The sequence below is a fragment of the Hyperolius riggenbachi genome, chromosome 3 (assembly GCF_040937935.1).
Source record: "Hyperolius riggenbachi isolate aHypRig1 chromosome 3, aHypRig1.pri, whole genome shotgun sequence".
Lineage (NCBI taxonomy): Eukaryota > Metazoa > Chordata > Amphibia > Anura > Hyperoliidae > Hyperolius > Hyperolius riggenbachi.
In genome coordinates, this window is record NC_090648.1 from 234,086,284 (window position 1) to 234,105,686 (window position 19,403).

The 19,403-nt window shown below is 44.6% G+C and overlaps 1 protein-coding gene across 2 annotated transcripts in view; it reads left to right on the forward strand.

Annotated features, from left to right (window-relative positions):
* Positions 1-19,403, forward strand: part of KLHDC10 (kelch domain containing 10) — a 44,392-nt gene that overhangs the window by 7,519 nt on the left and 17,470 nt on the right. Inside the window, exon 2 of one of the 2 annotated variants that reach the window (XM_068275971.1) lies at positions 9,083-9,175. The exons of the other annotated variant lie outside the window; for it this stretch is intronic. Within the exon in view, the coding sequence (XP_068132072.1) occupies positions 9,083-9,175 (93 nt within the window). The remainder of the gene's footprint in view (positions 1-9,082; positions 9,176-19,403) is intronic. 2 annotated transcript variants of the gene reach the window in all.

Here is a 19,403-nt window from a genome sequence, read left to right on the forward strand (position 1 = left end):
AAAGTTTTATGTAGGGCCTGTTCCCATTTAAGCTTCAAATTATCAGCCAGGTGCGGATCAACGACAAGCAGAGAGTACAGCTGTGAGATTCCCCTAGATAAAAATCCCTCGCCAATGCATAATTTTTCAATATGGCATATGCGCTTCTGGGGCCCAGACTCGAAAGGTAATGCTTAAATTGCAAATACGCCCAATGGTCCAGAGCCTGATTCTGTAATTGGGTACGCAAGACTGTAATATCTCGCCATTCATTATTATCTACTAAGTGGTATGCCCTTAACAGGTGGGAGCCCCTTCAGTGTGTATAAGCCTTATTATGCACTCCCAGGGGGAATCCTGGGTTGTCAAGCAAAGGGATCATTGGGGAAGGCCATGAGGAAAGATGGAGAGAATTGTTATGTTTATGAAAAAGCTTTATTGTATCTCCCGTCAGGGGAGGTAGTGGTCCCAAGGAGGAAGCCAATTTCCCTGCCCAGGGTAAATGAAGTAATTTGGAGCCAGCTAGGTCTCTCTCCATCTCTACCCATCGCTTGAACGGGCTATGTCGGTGCCAATCAATTATACGCAGGTCCTTGACGTTTTTATACATCGAGGACAAAGTGGTTAAGGATCCTTTCACACTTGATGCGATTAGGTTTGTGGCAGAAGATCCTGCTGCAGCAAACCACACTGCACCATTGACATTATTTTGTTCCCTGCAGCAAACTGTGCCAACAAGAAAGTCTGTGTGACCCCATTCCCGAACGCGTAAACCAGTGATGTCAAACGTCTGACCCCCCAGTCACATGCACACTTCCAGACAGGAAGTGAGTCCCGTGATTTTGAGTATATGCGCATGCGTGCTGCACGTCTACTGCAACAATCTATGAATATTTATTTGTGGTATTATTGGCTCCCATAGTTGTACGCTGCTCTGTACAGCACGCGCTGCTCGGCAACACGCCGCAGCTTCTGTCTGTTGGACCATTTCCATCCCATCGGGTCGCACTGCGGGTAACGTGGTCTGTCCCTTAGACAGAAATGGCCCCTGTGGCGAAGGAGACTACTGCGAAAACAAAGTGAAGAGATAAACAATTGTTTCTATCCTCCTACTCCTAAAAATAACCTTTAGAGAACCCACAGTTTTATGTTATGTTTAAAAACTTAAAGAGAAACTCCAACCAAGAATTGAACTTTTTCCCAATCAGTAGCTGATACCCCATTTTACATGAGAAAGACAATGATTTTCACAAACAGACCATCAGGGGGCGCTGTGTGACTGATTTTGTGCTGAAACCCCTCCCACAAAAGGCTCTGAATACCGCGGTACTGCTGGCAAACTGCCACAATGTAACAATGTTCAGAGACAGGAAATAGCTGTTATTAGCTGTCTCTAACAGACAGAGCAGCTAGAAACAGCTAAATAACCTGCCCACAGTAACAATGTCACCATGTAATAAATGTCAGAATGTGAATCTGGGAGAGGAAAGATTTTACAATGAGCAAACAATGACTAAATCATTTATACATAATTATGGTAAAAAATGAAGCACTTTTTTTACTACATTATTTTCACTGGAGTTCCTCTTTAAGGCAGATTTATTGTTTTGTCTCAGCTGAATGTTATGCTGGGACTACACGGTTCGTTTCTGTCGCTCGATTCTGCACGCGATCGTTTTTGACGCTCGATTCTGTAATCTATTCTCTTCCGCTCGTTTTTCTTTTTCTATTCACCTCTGAGAAATCCATCGGTGAAATGATCAAATGGGAAGTCGGACATGACGGAAATTATCTATCGAACCATCTAAATGGCTCAAAAATGAACCATGTATTCCCAGCATAATTCTGTCTCAGAGTGCTCAGATCTAAAAGCAATTGACCTTTTATCTATCCTACACACACCTTGACTGGCTGTAACAAGACTTGGTATACAGATCCCTTATTTAGTTACTTAGAAGATATGTTCTGGGGGTCTCAGGCTAGGTTCACAGTGGGACGTTGCGTTTAGGGGACGTTATAGGGCACATAACGTGCCCCTAATGCAACGCCTGGTGCTCTCTGATGTGGACGTCAGTGAGCCGCGTTGTGCAGCTCACTCTGGCGTCCGTGATGCGCACTCTTGGACGCATGCGGCATCACGTGGTCCCGCCCAGCCAATCGCCGCACAGAGCGGCCGCTCCAGGACATAAACACTGCACGTCACTGAGTGCAGTGAATATTAATTAGCCATGTGCCCGGCCGCTCTCCCCTCCTCCCCAACATGACTGAGCATGTGCAAACAGTATAACGCGGCTTAGCTGCGTAGAACGCACAGCATGCAGCACTTTGCTGCGTTACAATGCAACGCAACGTGGGCACTGTGAACAGCCCATTGATTTTTCATTACTGTGCGGTGGGGCTGCGTTACAGGCTGCACTAACGTGCGCCTGTAACGTCCCACTGTGAACCTAGCCTCACTGTAATAAAGCCAAAGTCCCCAAGTTTGGCACAGTTGGTGACCAAGGTTAATAATTCGGGGAAAGTGGGTGGGGCATAACGACCAATCAAATTTCAGCCATTCATTTTAAATAGGAAAATGTAATTTGTAGCCATTTTTAAGGTGGCCATACAACTGTAGATTTGGCGGATCAACCATCTGATTATTGAATCGGATGAAAATTGTTGCCACCAAAAAGCATGCTCGATTGACTACGTGACCAATTTCGAGGGCGAAATTGGTTGTATGCATCGATTCGAACATGCTGGAAAATCTCGGGCCGACATGCTCGATCAGGTATGCGGCGGTAAAGGTGTGCGATAATCGGTATATGTAAATGTGCCTAGTGTCTTAGGACAAAATGCGTAGGAAAAAGCGTACTGTTGATGTTTGACATAAACTCTTGATGCACGATAGCAGAAAATAAAAGTAGCATTTTTTTTTGTTGTGTATTGCCCTATGACCTGTTTCTGCTACCCATTTGTTCACGTTTCATCTAAGCTGTGATCTGAGGCGATAAAGGTTGAAAGAGGTTGAAGCTTCTGACAACATAAGATAAACCTAGAAGCTGATCTGCGATTGGGTCAGCACTGCTAATTGGTGAGGAGAAAAAAAAAAAAATATTGTGGAGGATTGGGAGCTACAATTACCCTGGTGGAGACATAAATGTTACATATAAAGAGCATATAGCTGGTCTGTTGCTGGGTCAGCTACACCATCTGGTGAGAGCATACTTTTTTGCATGTGAATTTGGTTGGCGTGGTTTGGAACATAGTGAATATTCAAACACTGAGGCTAATACTGAAGGTGCCGGATTATTGGTTTGTGCATTTAGCTGACAGCAGCATTCTTGAATAACAAGGGACCTGGCATGTGTTTGGAAAGTGAAAGAAAATATGAGCTTTTGAACATTTTATGGTTTGAGTTGTTGGTTATATTAAATATCTGAGAAAATGTTGAGCGCTCGGCACTTCTGTATATTGGTTTAGCTATTGGGAGTGTACCCCATGGGTGGACTGATCCAGTGGTTCTAGTTAAAAACCTACAACTTCTATGGAGCAACATAATAATGGTGAAATGTAACGTGTGTACAAGGCTTTCCCTGTTCAAGTAGCCTCTGAGCCCAAATAAATTACCCCCAGGGGATTGTGTACCATGTGTGTGTGTGTGTGTGTGTGGAGCTCGGGCATAAACCACTTTACACTATTGTGACTGGGCTCTTGTTCTGTCTTTTTACTCCATGTAGTCAAACATCCACAACCTGTCATCCTGTACTTCATCATCATATGCTCTGGTTTGCTTCACAGCATGAGAGGCAGGCAGCCAGCACTTTTTTTGGAAGATAGCGAGGCGATGCATCTTCCTAACAGAGTTCCTTTTAAAGGAATATTTATTTATTTTTTATCAAAGCTTTGATCTGTAATATGCTGTCACATGATAAAAAAAGTGAGATTAGAGCTGCAGAACATGCTTTGAGAATATCTGTGCCACGAGCCCGGGGTCCCCAGGTCTTATTTCTCTACTCTATAAAAACACCATTTCTCCCCCTAATCTTCCTAAACCACAATACATTTTGGATGACTCACTTCAGCAATTTGAAAAAGTTTGAAGCCATACTTTACTTACTATTCCCACTGGCTCCCAGCCTCCCTTACCACAGTATAAATGCTAAAATAGCATCCTGGAGGGGTAGCGGAGTGGCGAACAGTGCTATATTCTTTATTCTCTCTCTTCCTTCTATCTCTTCTCTCCTTTCTCTTCTATTAGATGGTTCTGTCCCATCTATCTAGCAACCCCTATTTCTAACTATAGGGCCAATCAAGTCTAGAGATGTAGTCTCTCTTGCTAATTTATCGGTTCTCAGACTCTCTAATTGGATATAAGGTACTTTCAGTCACGTGCTACTGGGTAACTGATACTGCGTGGTGGCCTTTATATCAACATGTTACCTCAGCTATTTGATGACTTCTGTGGTGCCAGTAAATGATGCCTTGTGCTGGCGGCACCTGTTAAATTTATGATAAAGTTTTCTGCCATTGCAGATTTTACCTTTTATGTAATGCATATGTTACTGCAATTTACATTGTTCATATATGTTAAATTTTATGGATTTGCTTATCTTTATATTGAAAACCATAAACACATTTGTGATCCAAAAAAAAAGTGAGATTAGAGCTATGTAACTAACAAAATAATTACGGTAAGAATGTTGTAAAATGAACAATTGAAAAGCAGCAAATGGAGGACATCTGCATAATACTTGAACACCAGTCCTTTTTAAACATTTTATAATGATCAATCATGTGGCCCAAACCATGTGTTTTGGAATATATTTTGGTATACTTAAGCTTGTCATTTATTCTGAGCTAGAAAAATTCTTGGTGAGGAATGTAAATCTGAGAATGCAAGATGTTGAGAACTTTTGCAGAGCCATTTCAATGATATTTATGCAACCCATAATAGTGAGTTTGAGGATAAAAAAATAAAAAATCAGTATTTGGATAATATGGTGGCTGCGTCCAGAAACTCCAACTTTAGAAGACCATATTTCATATTTGCTTCACTTAATCCTCGAGTAGAATTTAGACTTGCACTTGTATCATCTGCATGCTAAGCTTATTTCTACAATATGCTATGTCCAATAACCTCTTGTCATTACCACTTTGCCAGTAGATAATGTATATAACAGAGGGGGGCATTGGCATCACTGCCCACTTCTGGGTTTGAAGGGAATTGTTTAGACATCTGTGTATCTGTAGTCTTGCTGATGGGATCTTTATAGAGTACTCTAGTATATTCAGAGAAATTGTCACCAAAACGAAAGTTGGCAAAGTCAAGGATGACCACTCTGGCCACATCATGTGATATGACCACATATATATCCATATTGTCGCTTTGGCATTCTGTATTCTCAAACAGGCTTCTTATGTTTAGGGCATTGTCTATTCTGGATGCAAAACTCATTTTATTTGGGTATAGTAATGAGAGAATCACTTGATTTAGCCTATTGGCCAGTTTTCATTGGATGCTAAAATCCTGGCCAATTGTCCTGAATGACAATACTGAATATTCTGCCAGGTTTAGCAAGCACTAGTATAAAGATACATTGAACATTGCAGAATGTTATTTTTGATGGTCTTTTCAATTGTAAAGCCTGGTACATACTGTGCATCTAATTTTGTTAGGCCAATGACTGGTCAATTTTACCACCTCCATGTAGTAAGAGGGCAAACAGATTTTGTAAACTATGAACGGATTGTGCAAGTAAACTCTCATACTACATGGAGGTGCTAAAATTGACCAGTGGCCAAAATTGGATTTGTGCACCAGTCTTTAGTCTTACTGGGCAACTAATAATTTAATAGTTTTGAAGAAAACCACACTTCAGAGGCTGGTTCACACTGCAAGCACTTTTTTTTTCTAAATGCTTGTAATTTTAAGAGTTTGCTAATGTAATGCTATGTGAGTGTTCTCACTTCAGCGATGTGATTTTATAAATATCACCCAAAGCATTGCAAGAGCTTTTCAAATCTACTAGCGCTTAGAGACACTGAAGCAAAAAAAAAATTATGATATGAATTGTATGTGTAGTACGGATAATTACTAGAACATTAGTAGCAAAGAAAATATTCTCATTTTTATTTTCAGTTATATAGTGTTTTTTTTTTATAACATTGCATCATTCTCTAATATTTGCAGTTTACACACTACTCAGCATTCTAAATGATTATACAGAGCAGGCTAGTGAACTTTTGAACTGTTCTCCTCTGTAGAATAAAAAACAATACAGTGACTGACACTTGAGATAATAAGCATCAGAAGACAGAGCTCTCTGCAACTTTGAAAGTCGTGGAGCTCAATGGCTCTTTTGCATAGATAACTGGAGTTTAACTCTTCCTCTACTGGAAACATAATTAGACTTGTGTCTCTGTTCCTTCTCTGTTCCTAATGTTTTATTTCTTAGCTGTACTACACATACAAATCATGATCATAATTTTTTTCGCTTCAATGTCTCTTTAAAAAGATTCTGCAATGTGAACCAGCCCTAACTCATCTGAGAATAAGTGGTCTAAAGCTACGTATGCACTATAGACGTACTGTGGCCAAAATTGTTGCTTTGATTTTATCTTCTCTTCCCATTAATCTTGTCATGCACTGTACTAAGTTACTTTTATAAAACAAACCAGATATATCCACACTCACCAAAAAATTACTGGTAGCAAGTAGTTATCGCTTAAAAAGATGTGTGCTTGGCATACCAGGCACGTTATAGGTAACTTTGTCAAAAATAAAAAAGTTTTACTCACCTGGGGCTTCCCTCAGCCCCCTGCAGCTGATCGGTGCCCACATAGTCGCTCTGATGCTCCTGGACCCGCCGGCGGCTACTTCCGGTTTCGCCGTCACCGGCCGTCAGGCTGGGAACGCGAGTGATTCTTCACGTTCCTAGCTACAATAGCACCCCCTATACTGCTATTGCGGCAAGGAAGGCCTTCTTGCTAGTGTGAAGTCATATTAGCTATACATGATCAGATAATTTTATATCTTGGTTGTAGCAACTGAACGGTGTTAAACTGTCTTATTGAAAAGTCCAGTCACGCACAAAAGTTTGTATAGTCAATCCAACCAATTTTTTTCCTGATAGCAGTGTACGCCACTGCCAGTTGATAGATCCACCCACTGCAGATGCACCTGTTTTCCTAGTCTTGTCTAAAGGCCTATACACACACCTAAGGTGGCCGATAGCTACTGCCTGAGCCGATAATCAGGCGTGTGTACAGTGGCAGTCACCCGCGAATGATCCGCCCGGAGGATCAACTCACCTCTTACGGGCAAGCACATTGTCTGCGCTGCTTCCCCACGTAACATCACACCTGTGCCGCTCTGTCATCTCTCCCCACCCCCCTACACACATAGCAAAGAAACCCTGACTGTTCTCCACCAAGAACAGTCTAGTTTGTATACAATGTTATGTCTCACTAGATTCACTGTAGAAATTCTGTTGAGGAGACTTGTAGCCCTGACCACAGTACAATTTTAAGCATCTTGAGGTTGCTGCTAGTGAGACAACCAGCTGTTTTGTGCTGGTTTGGAGAATGTTGGCAGCCACTGGCAGCAGCAGGACACATCTGCTGCATGTTTGATACGGTGTTGTTCACAGAACGTTGCATGTGCAGCACAAGAAATAAAATGGAGCAGGTGCCCTCACAGTACTGGTATTCTAATGTTTTCTATAGGTGTTGGCTGCAGGGTGCGGTTTTGATTATTTGGTGCAAAGAAAACTGGAGCAGTTTTTCAGGCCAACTAGTCTGATTGGTCTAAAGCCTCGTACACCCATGCAAAGTGAGTCACCTGGTGGTAGGAATCGGGACTCAATCCCTCAGGTGTATAGTTGCGTGGCGACGTGTTCTGTTGCTGTATGGAGGAATGGGTGTTGCGGACACAGAAGGGATATAACACGGCTGGCGGGGTGAGTGGGGAGGACATTTCTCTTGGCTGAATTGATCCACTAGGCTGATCACTGGTTGTGGTGTCGGAGCATTAAGTGCTGCTGTACACACACTAGATTCTCAGCAGAGGTAGTTGTTATCTGTCACCTCGGCCAAGTTTCATTTAGCGTGTGTACGAGGCTTTAGCCATTGGTTTTCCAAGGTCCATTGACCATTTTAAACCAAAAAAATGGCTGAGGGACACATGGCTGTGGCCTACATGTGGACTGTATTTTTAGAACCATTGCTTCATGTATCTGCTGCACATTGAGAATAGAGTATTACACAGTAATCTGTGTTAAAAAGCCATTAAAGCATGGGACACTTGTAGTTTTTCATATACTGTTCAAGGCCATTTATACTGCAGTAGACTACAGTGGCAATGGTCAGGGGCACCCAAGTCTTTATACTGTACAGTATAACATATAACCTAAGTCTGGCTTGAAATAATGAAGGGCAGTGAATTAAAGGACAGCTTGGTTGAATCTGAATGCTAATCATTCGTCATCCCTCGATCTACATCCATTTGTACCAATGCTGGTATCAATCATACTTTCATAAAATTGCATAGTGTGTGGCTGACATTACACTATGACTCTATTCTTAGTAATTGCTTTATTAAACTTTTTTTCATGACCTTTTTTTCCTCATCTTATCTATATACTACAATTTTTAACACCAACTATTAGGATATCCCCCATTTTATATTTGTATTTTGAGTTAACTTTTTCTGTTACGAAGCAGCCGTATGAATAAGATGAGGAAAAAAAGTGTTATAAGAATCCATGACAAAAAGTTTGAACTTCGCTCCACACGTGTCCTCCTTCCTCTCTCCCCTCCACATACCGTCTCTCCTTCTCCGCTTCCCTCTTTCCACCCCTCTATTCCCTCCCCTCCTTGGTCTTTCTCTCCTATATCCCCTTACCCCCATCACCATATAAACCCCTCCTTTGTCTTGTTTTTTTTCCTTTGCCTCTCTTCACCTCTTAGTATTGCAGTGGTGTTATATGTACACCCTGCCACTGCTGTCACATTACTATAGTGGATGTCACATTGCCCAGCTCCTTATTGCTGCTCATGTTGCTGTCTGTTGATGCCGTGTTGTGTATGTCTGACTCATTGCTGGTAATTGTGGTAACAGGCACTAAGAAGAAGGTACGCTGGTTTCCCGTTAGGCGACTCTTCACTCACTCCTGCCCCAGCATCAGGATTCCTAGCAGGTTTTTAAGAGAAGGTGGGTGATGATTACCAGCCATGCATAGTTCATTTGTTTGTTTGTCTGGTGTTTTTGCCAATCTGTCCTCCTAGCTGCTCTTTGTGTATCCTCTCCATAGCTGCTATGTGTCTTCACAAAATGGTTCTTGCTATCTTTGGAAGATCATACACCCACCTAACTAGTGTTGTTATACTGGCACATCTTTCCACAATCCTAGTTTGTTTGTTTTATTTTTGTTTGTTTTTATTTTTTAGTACATTTTTAAATTTTAGTTTTGTCATAGTATCTTCTAAAGGAATTGAGACATGGAGGCAATAAATTATACAGTATAAAGCTTTTTTCTTTTTCTTTTTTTTCCACCTCCTAAAGTATACAGTGCTTGGTGGATTGAGATGCTGGACAGGAGAATATTTTTATATAGGTATTCATAGGTGAAAACTCCCCACGTGTAGGTTAGGACAAAATGTTTCAAAGTACTTTTTAAGCTGTTTAGCTTTTAAGCTGTTTAGCTTTTAAGCCCAATCTACACGATACGATTCTTTGTACGATTCGATTATGATTCTATTTATGCTCCGATTAAATCCAACATGTCCGATCGGGATTCGATTTGCCATTGCAATCGAATCGTACAAAGAATCGTATCGTGTAGATGGGGCTTTATATTTTTTGGGATCTCTTGAGTCATGCTAAGAGATAATCTATTGCTCTTCTTTCTGTTCAGCTTGTTTAGACTTCATATCTTGTTAAAATTTGTTGTACATTTTATATCATTATCAAAATGTTGCACAGCGACCTCACCACTTAGCTCTGCCGAGTCAGGTCATCTCAGCGCCAGCATGACACCTCATATCACCTGACATAGGAGCCGCCGTAGACAATGTTAATTACATCTATAGCAGTGCAGGTGTAATTCTACTCAAATCATTGTCATTCGGTGCCGGCAATAGCCAGAACCCGAATTATGTGTCCAAAAAGACAAACTAGGCCATCGGTAGGGTACTGGTTATATTCCCCCACATTGTGTAATGCAGGGAGAGCCATTCCATCCTCTGCTTCCCTCTGCGCCCGAATAGCCACTAAGATCCAGACGAAGGCTGATTGGTGGTGATAGCAGTGGACACACTCGCACACTCTTTCTCTATCCATACCATTCATTTAAATGAGGACCGCCAACAGCTGTAAGTGAGCGATCTAGCTATCCCTCTGCAGCACATTCCCTACTGTGCACGCATTGCATTGACCAAAATGTACACCAATATTCACTTAATGCCATTATCTTTAAAGCCCTTTACACATGTATGAGGCATGTCACCCAGTAGGGACTGGGACTCCATTCCTCAGGTGGCAGTGTGGGGCTGAGGCTATATAGCTGTCTGTAGCCACAAGGTCAACCATGCTTTATTTGGGGGGTGGAGTACTGTGTGCATAGATTGCCAGAGGAGGTGGGGTGAGCGGGGAGAACAATGCCCTCGGCAGAGTTGAACCGCTGAGCGTCTTGCTTGCTGACTTGCCAAGGGGAATTCGAGGGCTTCTGTACAGATGCTAGGTTCTCAGCAGAGTTGGTCATTATCAGCCACCTCACCCATGTTAAATCTAGCATGTCTACAAAGCTTTACATGAGATAGTCAGTCTCTCCCTGCATACACGGAGCTGACGGTGCCCACATCCTCAGGACTGCTGCTAACATATCACAAATTTCGGCTTGCAAGAAATGCAAGTGTATCATTTTACACATTTATCTTGGTGTACAGACCATTGCACTATTGGCTCCTGGTGTTTTTTTTTTTTTTTTTTTTGTCTTTCTGGTCCACCCCTCATCAGACTGAGGCCTAATTCACACCTAAAATCGCAAGCGTTTTCCGTGCTTCCCATCCCCCTTCCGGCGCTCCAGTGCGCACTGCGTTTCTGGTTTACATCGCTTTTCTAAGCGGTTTCCAGAGCAGTTTCGGAATTCACTCCCTGACGCAAGTCAGGAAGTGAAGTCTTTGACCCAGAAAATAATAAATACAATGTATTTATTCTCAAACGTGAACACAGTGTGAATGGCTCCTATTTAGTTCAGATTTGAGTTGCGGTAAAATGCCAAAAAGTCAGTTTTCTGCTCAAGTGGGAACACCGCTTTACTCAAAGCTCTGGCCTGCTCCATTCAGAGGTGATGTAGGCAGATATCTGTTAGTGCCAGAAGGGACATCCCTGCAACATTTTTGTTCAAAATTAAGGATTTAATGAAAACCGTATCTAATAATGGGTTTTTGGATTGCTGATCATATGAAAGGGGTATACGGTAATCTAATCTTTGTGACAGGAGACAAAGTAATTCTAAACACAGTGGTAAGGCTGCTTGCTGTACAACCTTACCACCTTAGTTGTTTTCCTTGCTGTCACTAACAGGTTTACGTTTCAGCACATCAACTTCAGCTGGAATTCCAGTCATGAAAATCCAGAAACTCCCTTCCCACAGTGAGTTACATAAAGCTGCTGACCACTGTGGGAGTTCCCACTGCAAGTTTTTCAATGTGGTGATTTCTGTGGAAATGGCATCCCTCTTTGAGCTGATGGAAACTTGTGATATATCTATCTCATATCTCTATCTATCTATCTCTCTATCTATCTCTCTATATCTATATCATCAAAACATAACTAACCTGTTTGCCTTTAGCACAAAGTATAAACAGGTTAGTTATGTTGAAGTTATGTTTTGATTGATATGCTATGTCAGACTAAATGTAGCTTTAATTATTAGAACTAGTGGATCAACCGAACTGCCTGGCACCTGACTACTTCAGAGGTCCTCTGTGGCACCTGCATGTTTTTCTGATAGTGGCAATGAAAACCATAACGCGATCAGATATGCAGACATAAAACCAACAAATGTTTCAGGTAATGCGTTAAATGACTACCCGTGCATTGTTTATTGCAAGCTTTCAAAGCATTGTTTCTTCTTCAGACATATACAGAACTGTATCAGAAACATTCCCGTTTTGTATAATGGCTTAAGAAGAAACGTAATGTTTTGAAAGCTTGCAATAAACAGTGCACAGTTAGTCCTTAACCGTTTTACCTGAATCAACGTTTGTTACTTTGATGCCTGGCATATCTGCTCCAATGCTAACATTGGAGCATACTTCCCTTGCTTAGCACAATCAGTTTACAGATACTTTAAACCAGAATATAAGCGATGAGGACTACCAGTGCTTTGATATGCTTATTCTGATTGATGCATTATGTTTCTCAGTCCGGCTTTAACAAAACTCTAACTATTGTTGTCATTGGCATGCGCTAGCTCTGTAACACATGATGCAGTGCAAAATCACAGCTTCATGGCTCATTTCATGGTCAACTTGTGGCCATCATTCATTTTCTTCTTACCCTGATCGTTAAACAGATCTACAAACTGGGAAGAAGATGGAGTGTAAAACACTGCAAGTATAGCTGATCATTTTGGACATCCATTTAGTAACCAGAGTGGTAAATACAAGCTGCTTAGTTTCTGGTTGAGCAGGGTGTTCATGCGTGTGTGTAGGCTCACACTTGGTACATTGATGCGTTGCTGTTGTTTGCAAATTTGCATGGGGGGGGGGGGGGGGAGGGCCTCTGACAGCCTGTAGCATTTTTTTCAAACACCAATCACACTTACTGTACTTTTTATATTAGCTTCTGTGGAAAAACTTGTGACATACATAATAATTTTTCTATAATCTCATACTTTTCATGGAAAGTATAAATGGTGTTTGTGATTCCAAGGACAAAATCCATAGAGACTGCAAATGAGATCAGCTAAAAATCAGCATTGCATTACTGACAGGAGATCAGTAGAGCAGTAAAAATTTTTTTTTTTTTTTTTTATGTTGAAACAAACTGTTGAGAGGGAAATAGTTAAGATGCTCCAGATGCTTCCCAGATCCCCCTCTACCCCACTGTTGCAGCCCTGCACCCTCCCCTCCGTGTATCCTTGCATATGCAGTACAATCACGCTCGTACACTGACAGGAGCACGGCCACAAGAACATATCTGACAAGCTCCTGTTGGATAGGCTTAGAGGGACCCGTCACTGGAGCGGTGGGCACCAGGAGGGTCTGGGAAGCCTCTTGACTATCTACTTCCCTCTACTTAAGTATGTTTTTTTTTTACTTTAAATGTTTGACTTATGATTTGAATACAAGGGGAGAACAATGTGTTGATAGCCTTTTCCCAATAAGTAGTTTGGTTGGGCCTGTTGGGGATTGCCATACATCAGACTTTCTTGAGATCTTTCTTTTGAACTGTTTGAGAAAAAAAATCCAATACCTTCCAGCCTTGTAAGCACTGATTCTGCATTGAGACCAAAGCTGAAAAAACAAGCTGCCCCATTCTGAGCGCCTCTTGGGAGAGACTTATCCCACATTCTGACTAGGTATGAGGTTTGTGTTTTGTTTTTTATTCTCTCCCCCAACAAGTATGTTTTACCTGATCTACCGTTCATGGCCTGTTTAGATATATTTATTACTAGAAATAAGCTCGCCCGTTTACAAACGGGCACTAGGGCGCAGCCATGCTCCCCACCATGCGCGCACTCATCCTCCTGCTGTCCCAAGTCCGCCCGTGTGCCGCACATGCACACTGGGCAAAACGCATGGACCCAGTAGGACACAGACACCGGTTTAATTATGTAGGATGCTCTATTTGTGCTTTGCCCAGTTTCAAGCTGCATACAATTTGGATGCAGTTTAGAAAACTTTGGATCTCATTGACAATCTGTCCTCTCCATCGAATGATATCTCAGTCTGAGCCTGCCAACAATCTAAGGCCAATTAGCGTATGTGGTAAAGCTAATAGTATGTTTCATGGATGTGTGGGAATTACCAGAGGAAAGTCACACAAACCTGGAAAGAGCATGCCGTTTCCATGTGGTTAGTTTCCTTGCCATCAGCTTAACAGAGATTTTTATGACGTTAGTAGTAAGTTCTGTTCACAGTATAGGTCTTGGGTTGTGCAGTAATTCTGTATGTGAACCTCCTCCCTATACAATTTCATGGGCACATTCACATCTCTGCATTGTAATGCATCCCCTTATCCTAACCCCTCTGTATGCAGTGCTTTCATGGATAATGCATGTAGATATGTGCACATTGTCTTTGGCCACGTTAAACGCATGCAGTGTGCATTACAGTGCGCAAGCAGCTTGGTCCATGCTTATGCAGCCTGATTGACACCTGAGTGCTCGCTCTTTACCATACTATTTATTTTTTAAATAAAATCTGCTTTTACTTGATTTGAAAACTGATCTTGAACCTGATGGTGGACTTTTTTTAAGTTAATAGGTGGCATATTTGTGTATGGTAGGTGTGATATCCTTTTGAGAAAATCACAGTGCTTTCAGTTTGGCTCAGTACCTTCCAATGGTCCATTCCAAATTCTGTATTACTTTGATTTTTATATATATATACACACACCTACACACGCGCACCTACACACGCGCACCGACACACGCGCACCGACACACGCGCACCGGCACACGCGCACCGGCACACGCGCACCGGCACACGCGCACCGGCACACGCGCACCGACACACGCGCACCGGCACACGCGCACCGGCACACGCGCACCGGCACACGCGCACCGGCACACGCGCACCGGCACACGCGCACCGGCACACGCGCACCGGCACACGCGCACCGGCACACGCGCACCGGCACACGCGCACCGACACACGCGCACCGGCACACGCGCACCGACACACGCGCACCGACACACGCGCACCGACACACGCGCACCTACACGCACACGCACCTACACGCACCTACACGCACACGCACCTACACGCACACGCACCTACACGCACACGCACCTACACGCACACGCACCTACACGCACACGCACCTACACGCACACGCACCTACACGCACACGCACCTACACGCACACGCACCTACACGCACACGCACCTACACGCACACGCACCTACACGCACACGCACCTACACGCACACGCACCTACACGCACACGCACCTACACGCACACGCACCTACACGCACACGCACCTACACGCACACTACCTACCACCCCACCTACCACACACCTACCTACACACACCAACCTAACACACCTACCACCACACACCTACCAACACACCTACCTACACACACCACCTACACACCACCACCACACCTACCATACACACACCAACCTACACACACCACCTACACACCTACCAACACCCACCTCCCTACACACACCTACCTACACACACCACCACACACCCCACCCACACACACCAACCTACACACACCACCTACACACACCTACCTACACACACCTACCTACACACACCTACCTACACACACCTACCTACACACACCACCTACACACACCTACCTACACACACCTACCTACACACACCTACCTACACACACCTACCTACACACCCCTACCTACACACACACCTACCTACACACACCTACCAACACACACCTACCTACACACACCTACCTACACACACCTACCTACACACACCTACCTACCACACACCTACCTACACACACCTACCTACACACACCTACCTACACACACCTACCAACACACACCTACCTACACACACCTACCTACACCACACCTACCTACACACACCTACCTACACACACCTACCTACACACACCTACCTACACACACCTACCTACACACACCTACCTACACACACCTACCTACACACACCTACCTACACACACCTACCTACACACACCTACCTACACACACCTACCTACACACCACCTACCTACACACACCTACCTACACACACCTACCAACACACACCTACCTACACACACCTACCTACACACACCTACCAACACCACACCTACCTACACACACCTACCTACACACACCTACCTACACACACCTACCTACACACACCTACCAACACACACCTACCTACACACACCTACCTACACACACCTACCTACACACACCTACCTACACACACCTACCTACACACACCTACTACACACACCTACCTACACACACCTACCTACACACACCTACCTACACACACCTACCTACACACACCTACCTACACACACCTACCTACACACACCTACCAACACACACCTACCTACACACACACACCTACCTACACACACACACCTACCTACACACACACACCTACCTACACACACACACCTACCTACACACACACACCTACCTACACACACACACCTACCTACACCACACACACCTACCTACACACACACACCTACCCTACACCACACACCTACCTACACACACACACCTACCTACACACACACACCTACCTACACACACACACCTACCTACACACACACACCTACCTACACACACACACCTACCTACACACACACCTACCTACACACCACACCTACCTACACACACACACCTACCTACACACACACACCTACCTACACACACACACCTACCTACACACACACACCTACCTACACACACACACCTACCTACACACACACACCTACCTACACACACCACACCTACCTACACACACACACCTACCTACACACACACACCTACCTACACACACACACCTACCTACACACACACACCTACCTACACACACACACCTACCTACACACACACACCTACACACACACACACCCACCTACACACACACACACACACCTACCTACACACACACACACATACCTACACACACACACACACACCTACCTACACACACACACACACACCTACCTACACACACACCTACCTACACACACACCTACCTACACACACACCTACCTACACCTACACACACCTACACCTACACACACCTACACCTACACACACCCTACACCTACACGCACACCTACACCTACACGCACACCTACACCTACACGCACACCTACACCTACACGCACACCTACACACACCTACACCTACACGCACGCACACACCTACACACACCTACACCTACACGCACACACCTACACACACACACACCTACACGCACACACCTACACGCACACACACCTACACCGCACACACCTACACGCACACACACCTACACACACACACACCTACACACACACCACACCTACACACACACACCACACCTACCACCCACCACACACCACACCACACACACACACCTACACACACACACCCTACACACACACCACCTACCACACACACACCACCCACACACACACACCTACACACACACACCTACACCACACACACCAACACACACACACACCTACACACACACACACCCCTACACACACACACACCTACACACACACACACCTACACACACACACACCTACACACACACACACCTACACACACACACACCACACACACACACACCTACACACACACACACCTACACACACACCACACAACACACCCTACACACACACACCTACACACACACACCCCACACACACACCACACACCCACACACCACACACACCACACCTACACACACACACCCTACACACACACACACCTACACACACCTACACACCTACACACCTACACACCTACACACACACACACCTACACCTACACCTACACACACACCTACACCTACACACACACCTACACACACACACACACACACACACACACACACACACACACACACACACACACACACACACCTACACACCTACACACACACCTACACACCTACACACACACCTACACACACACCTACACACACACACACACACACACACACACACACACACACACACCACACACCTACACACCTACACACACACCTACACACCTACACACACACCTACACACCTACACACACACACACACCTATACACACACACCTACCTATACACACACACACCTACCTATACACACACACACCTACCTATACACACACACACCTACCTATACACACACACACCTACCTATACACACACACACCTACCTATACACACACACACCTACCTATACACACAACACACCTACCTACACACACACACACACACCTACCTACACACACACACACACACCTACCTACACACACACACACCTACCTACACACACACACACACACACACCTACCTACACACACACCTACCTACACACACACCTACCTACACACACACACACACACCTACCTACACACACACACACCTACCTACACACACACACACACACCTACCTACACACACACCTACCTACACACACACCTACCTACACACACACCTACCTACACCTACACACACCTACACCTACACACACCTACACCTACACACACCTACACCTACACGCACACCTACACCTACACGCACACCTACACCTACACGCACACCTACACCTACACGCACACCTACACACACCTACACCTACACGCACGCACACACCTACACACACCTACACCTACACGCACACACCTACACACACACACACCTACACGCACACACCTACACGCACACACACCTACACGCACACACCTACACGCACACACACCTACACACACACACACCTACACACACACACACCTACACACACACACACACCTACACACACACACCTACACACACACACACCTACACACACACACCTACACACACACACCTACACACACACACCTACACACACACACACCTACACACACACACCTACACACACACACCTACACACACACACACCTACACACACACACACCTACACACACACACACCTACACACACACACACCTACACACACACACACCTACACACACACACACCTACACACACACACACCTACACACACACACACCTACACACACACACACCTACACACACACACACCTACACACACACACACCTACACACACACACACCTACACACACACACACCTACACACACCTACACACCTACACACACACACACCTACACACACCTACACACCTACACACACACACACCTACACCTACACCTACACACACACCTACACCTACACACACACCTACACACACACACACACACACACACACACACCTACACACCTACACACCTACACACACACACACACACACCTACACCTACACCTACACACACACCTACACCTACACACACACCTACACACACACACACACACACACACACACACACACACACCTACACACCTACACACACACCTACACACCTACACACACACCTACACACCTACACACACACACACACACACACACCTATACACACACACCTACCTATACACACACACACCTACCTATACACACACACACCTACCTATACACACACACAC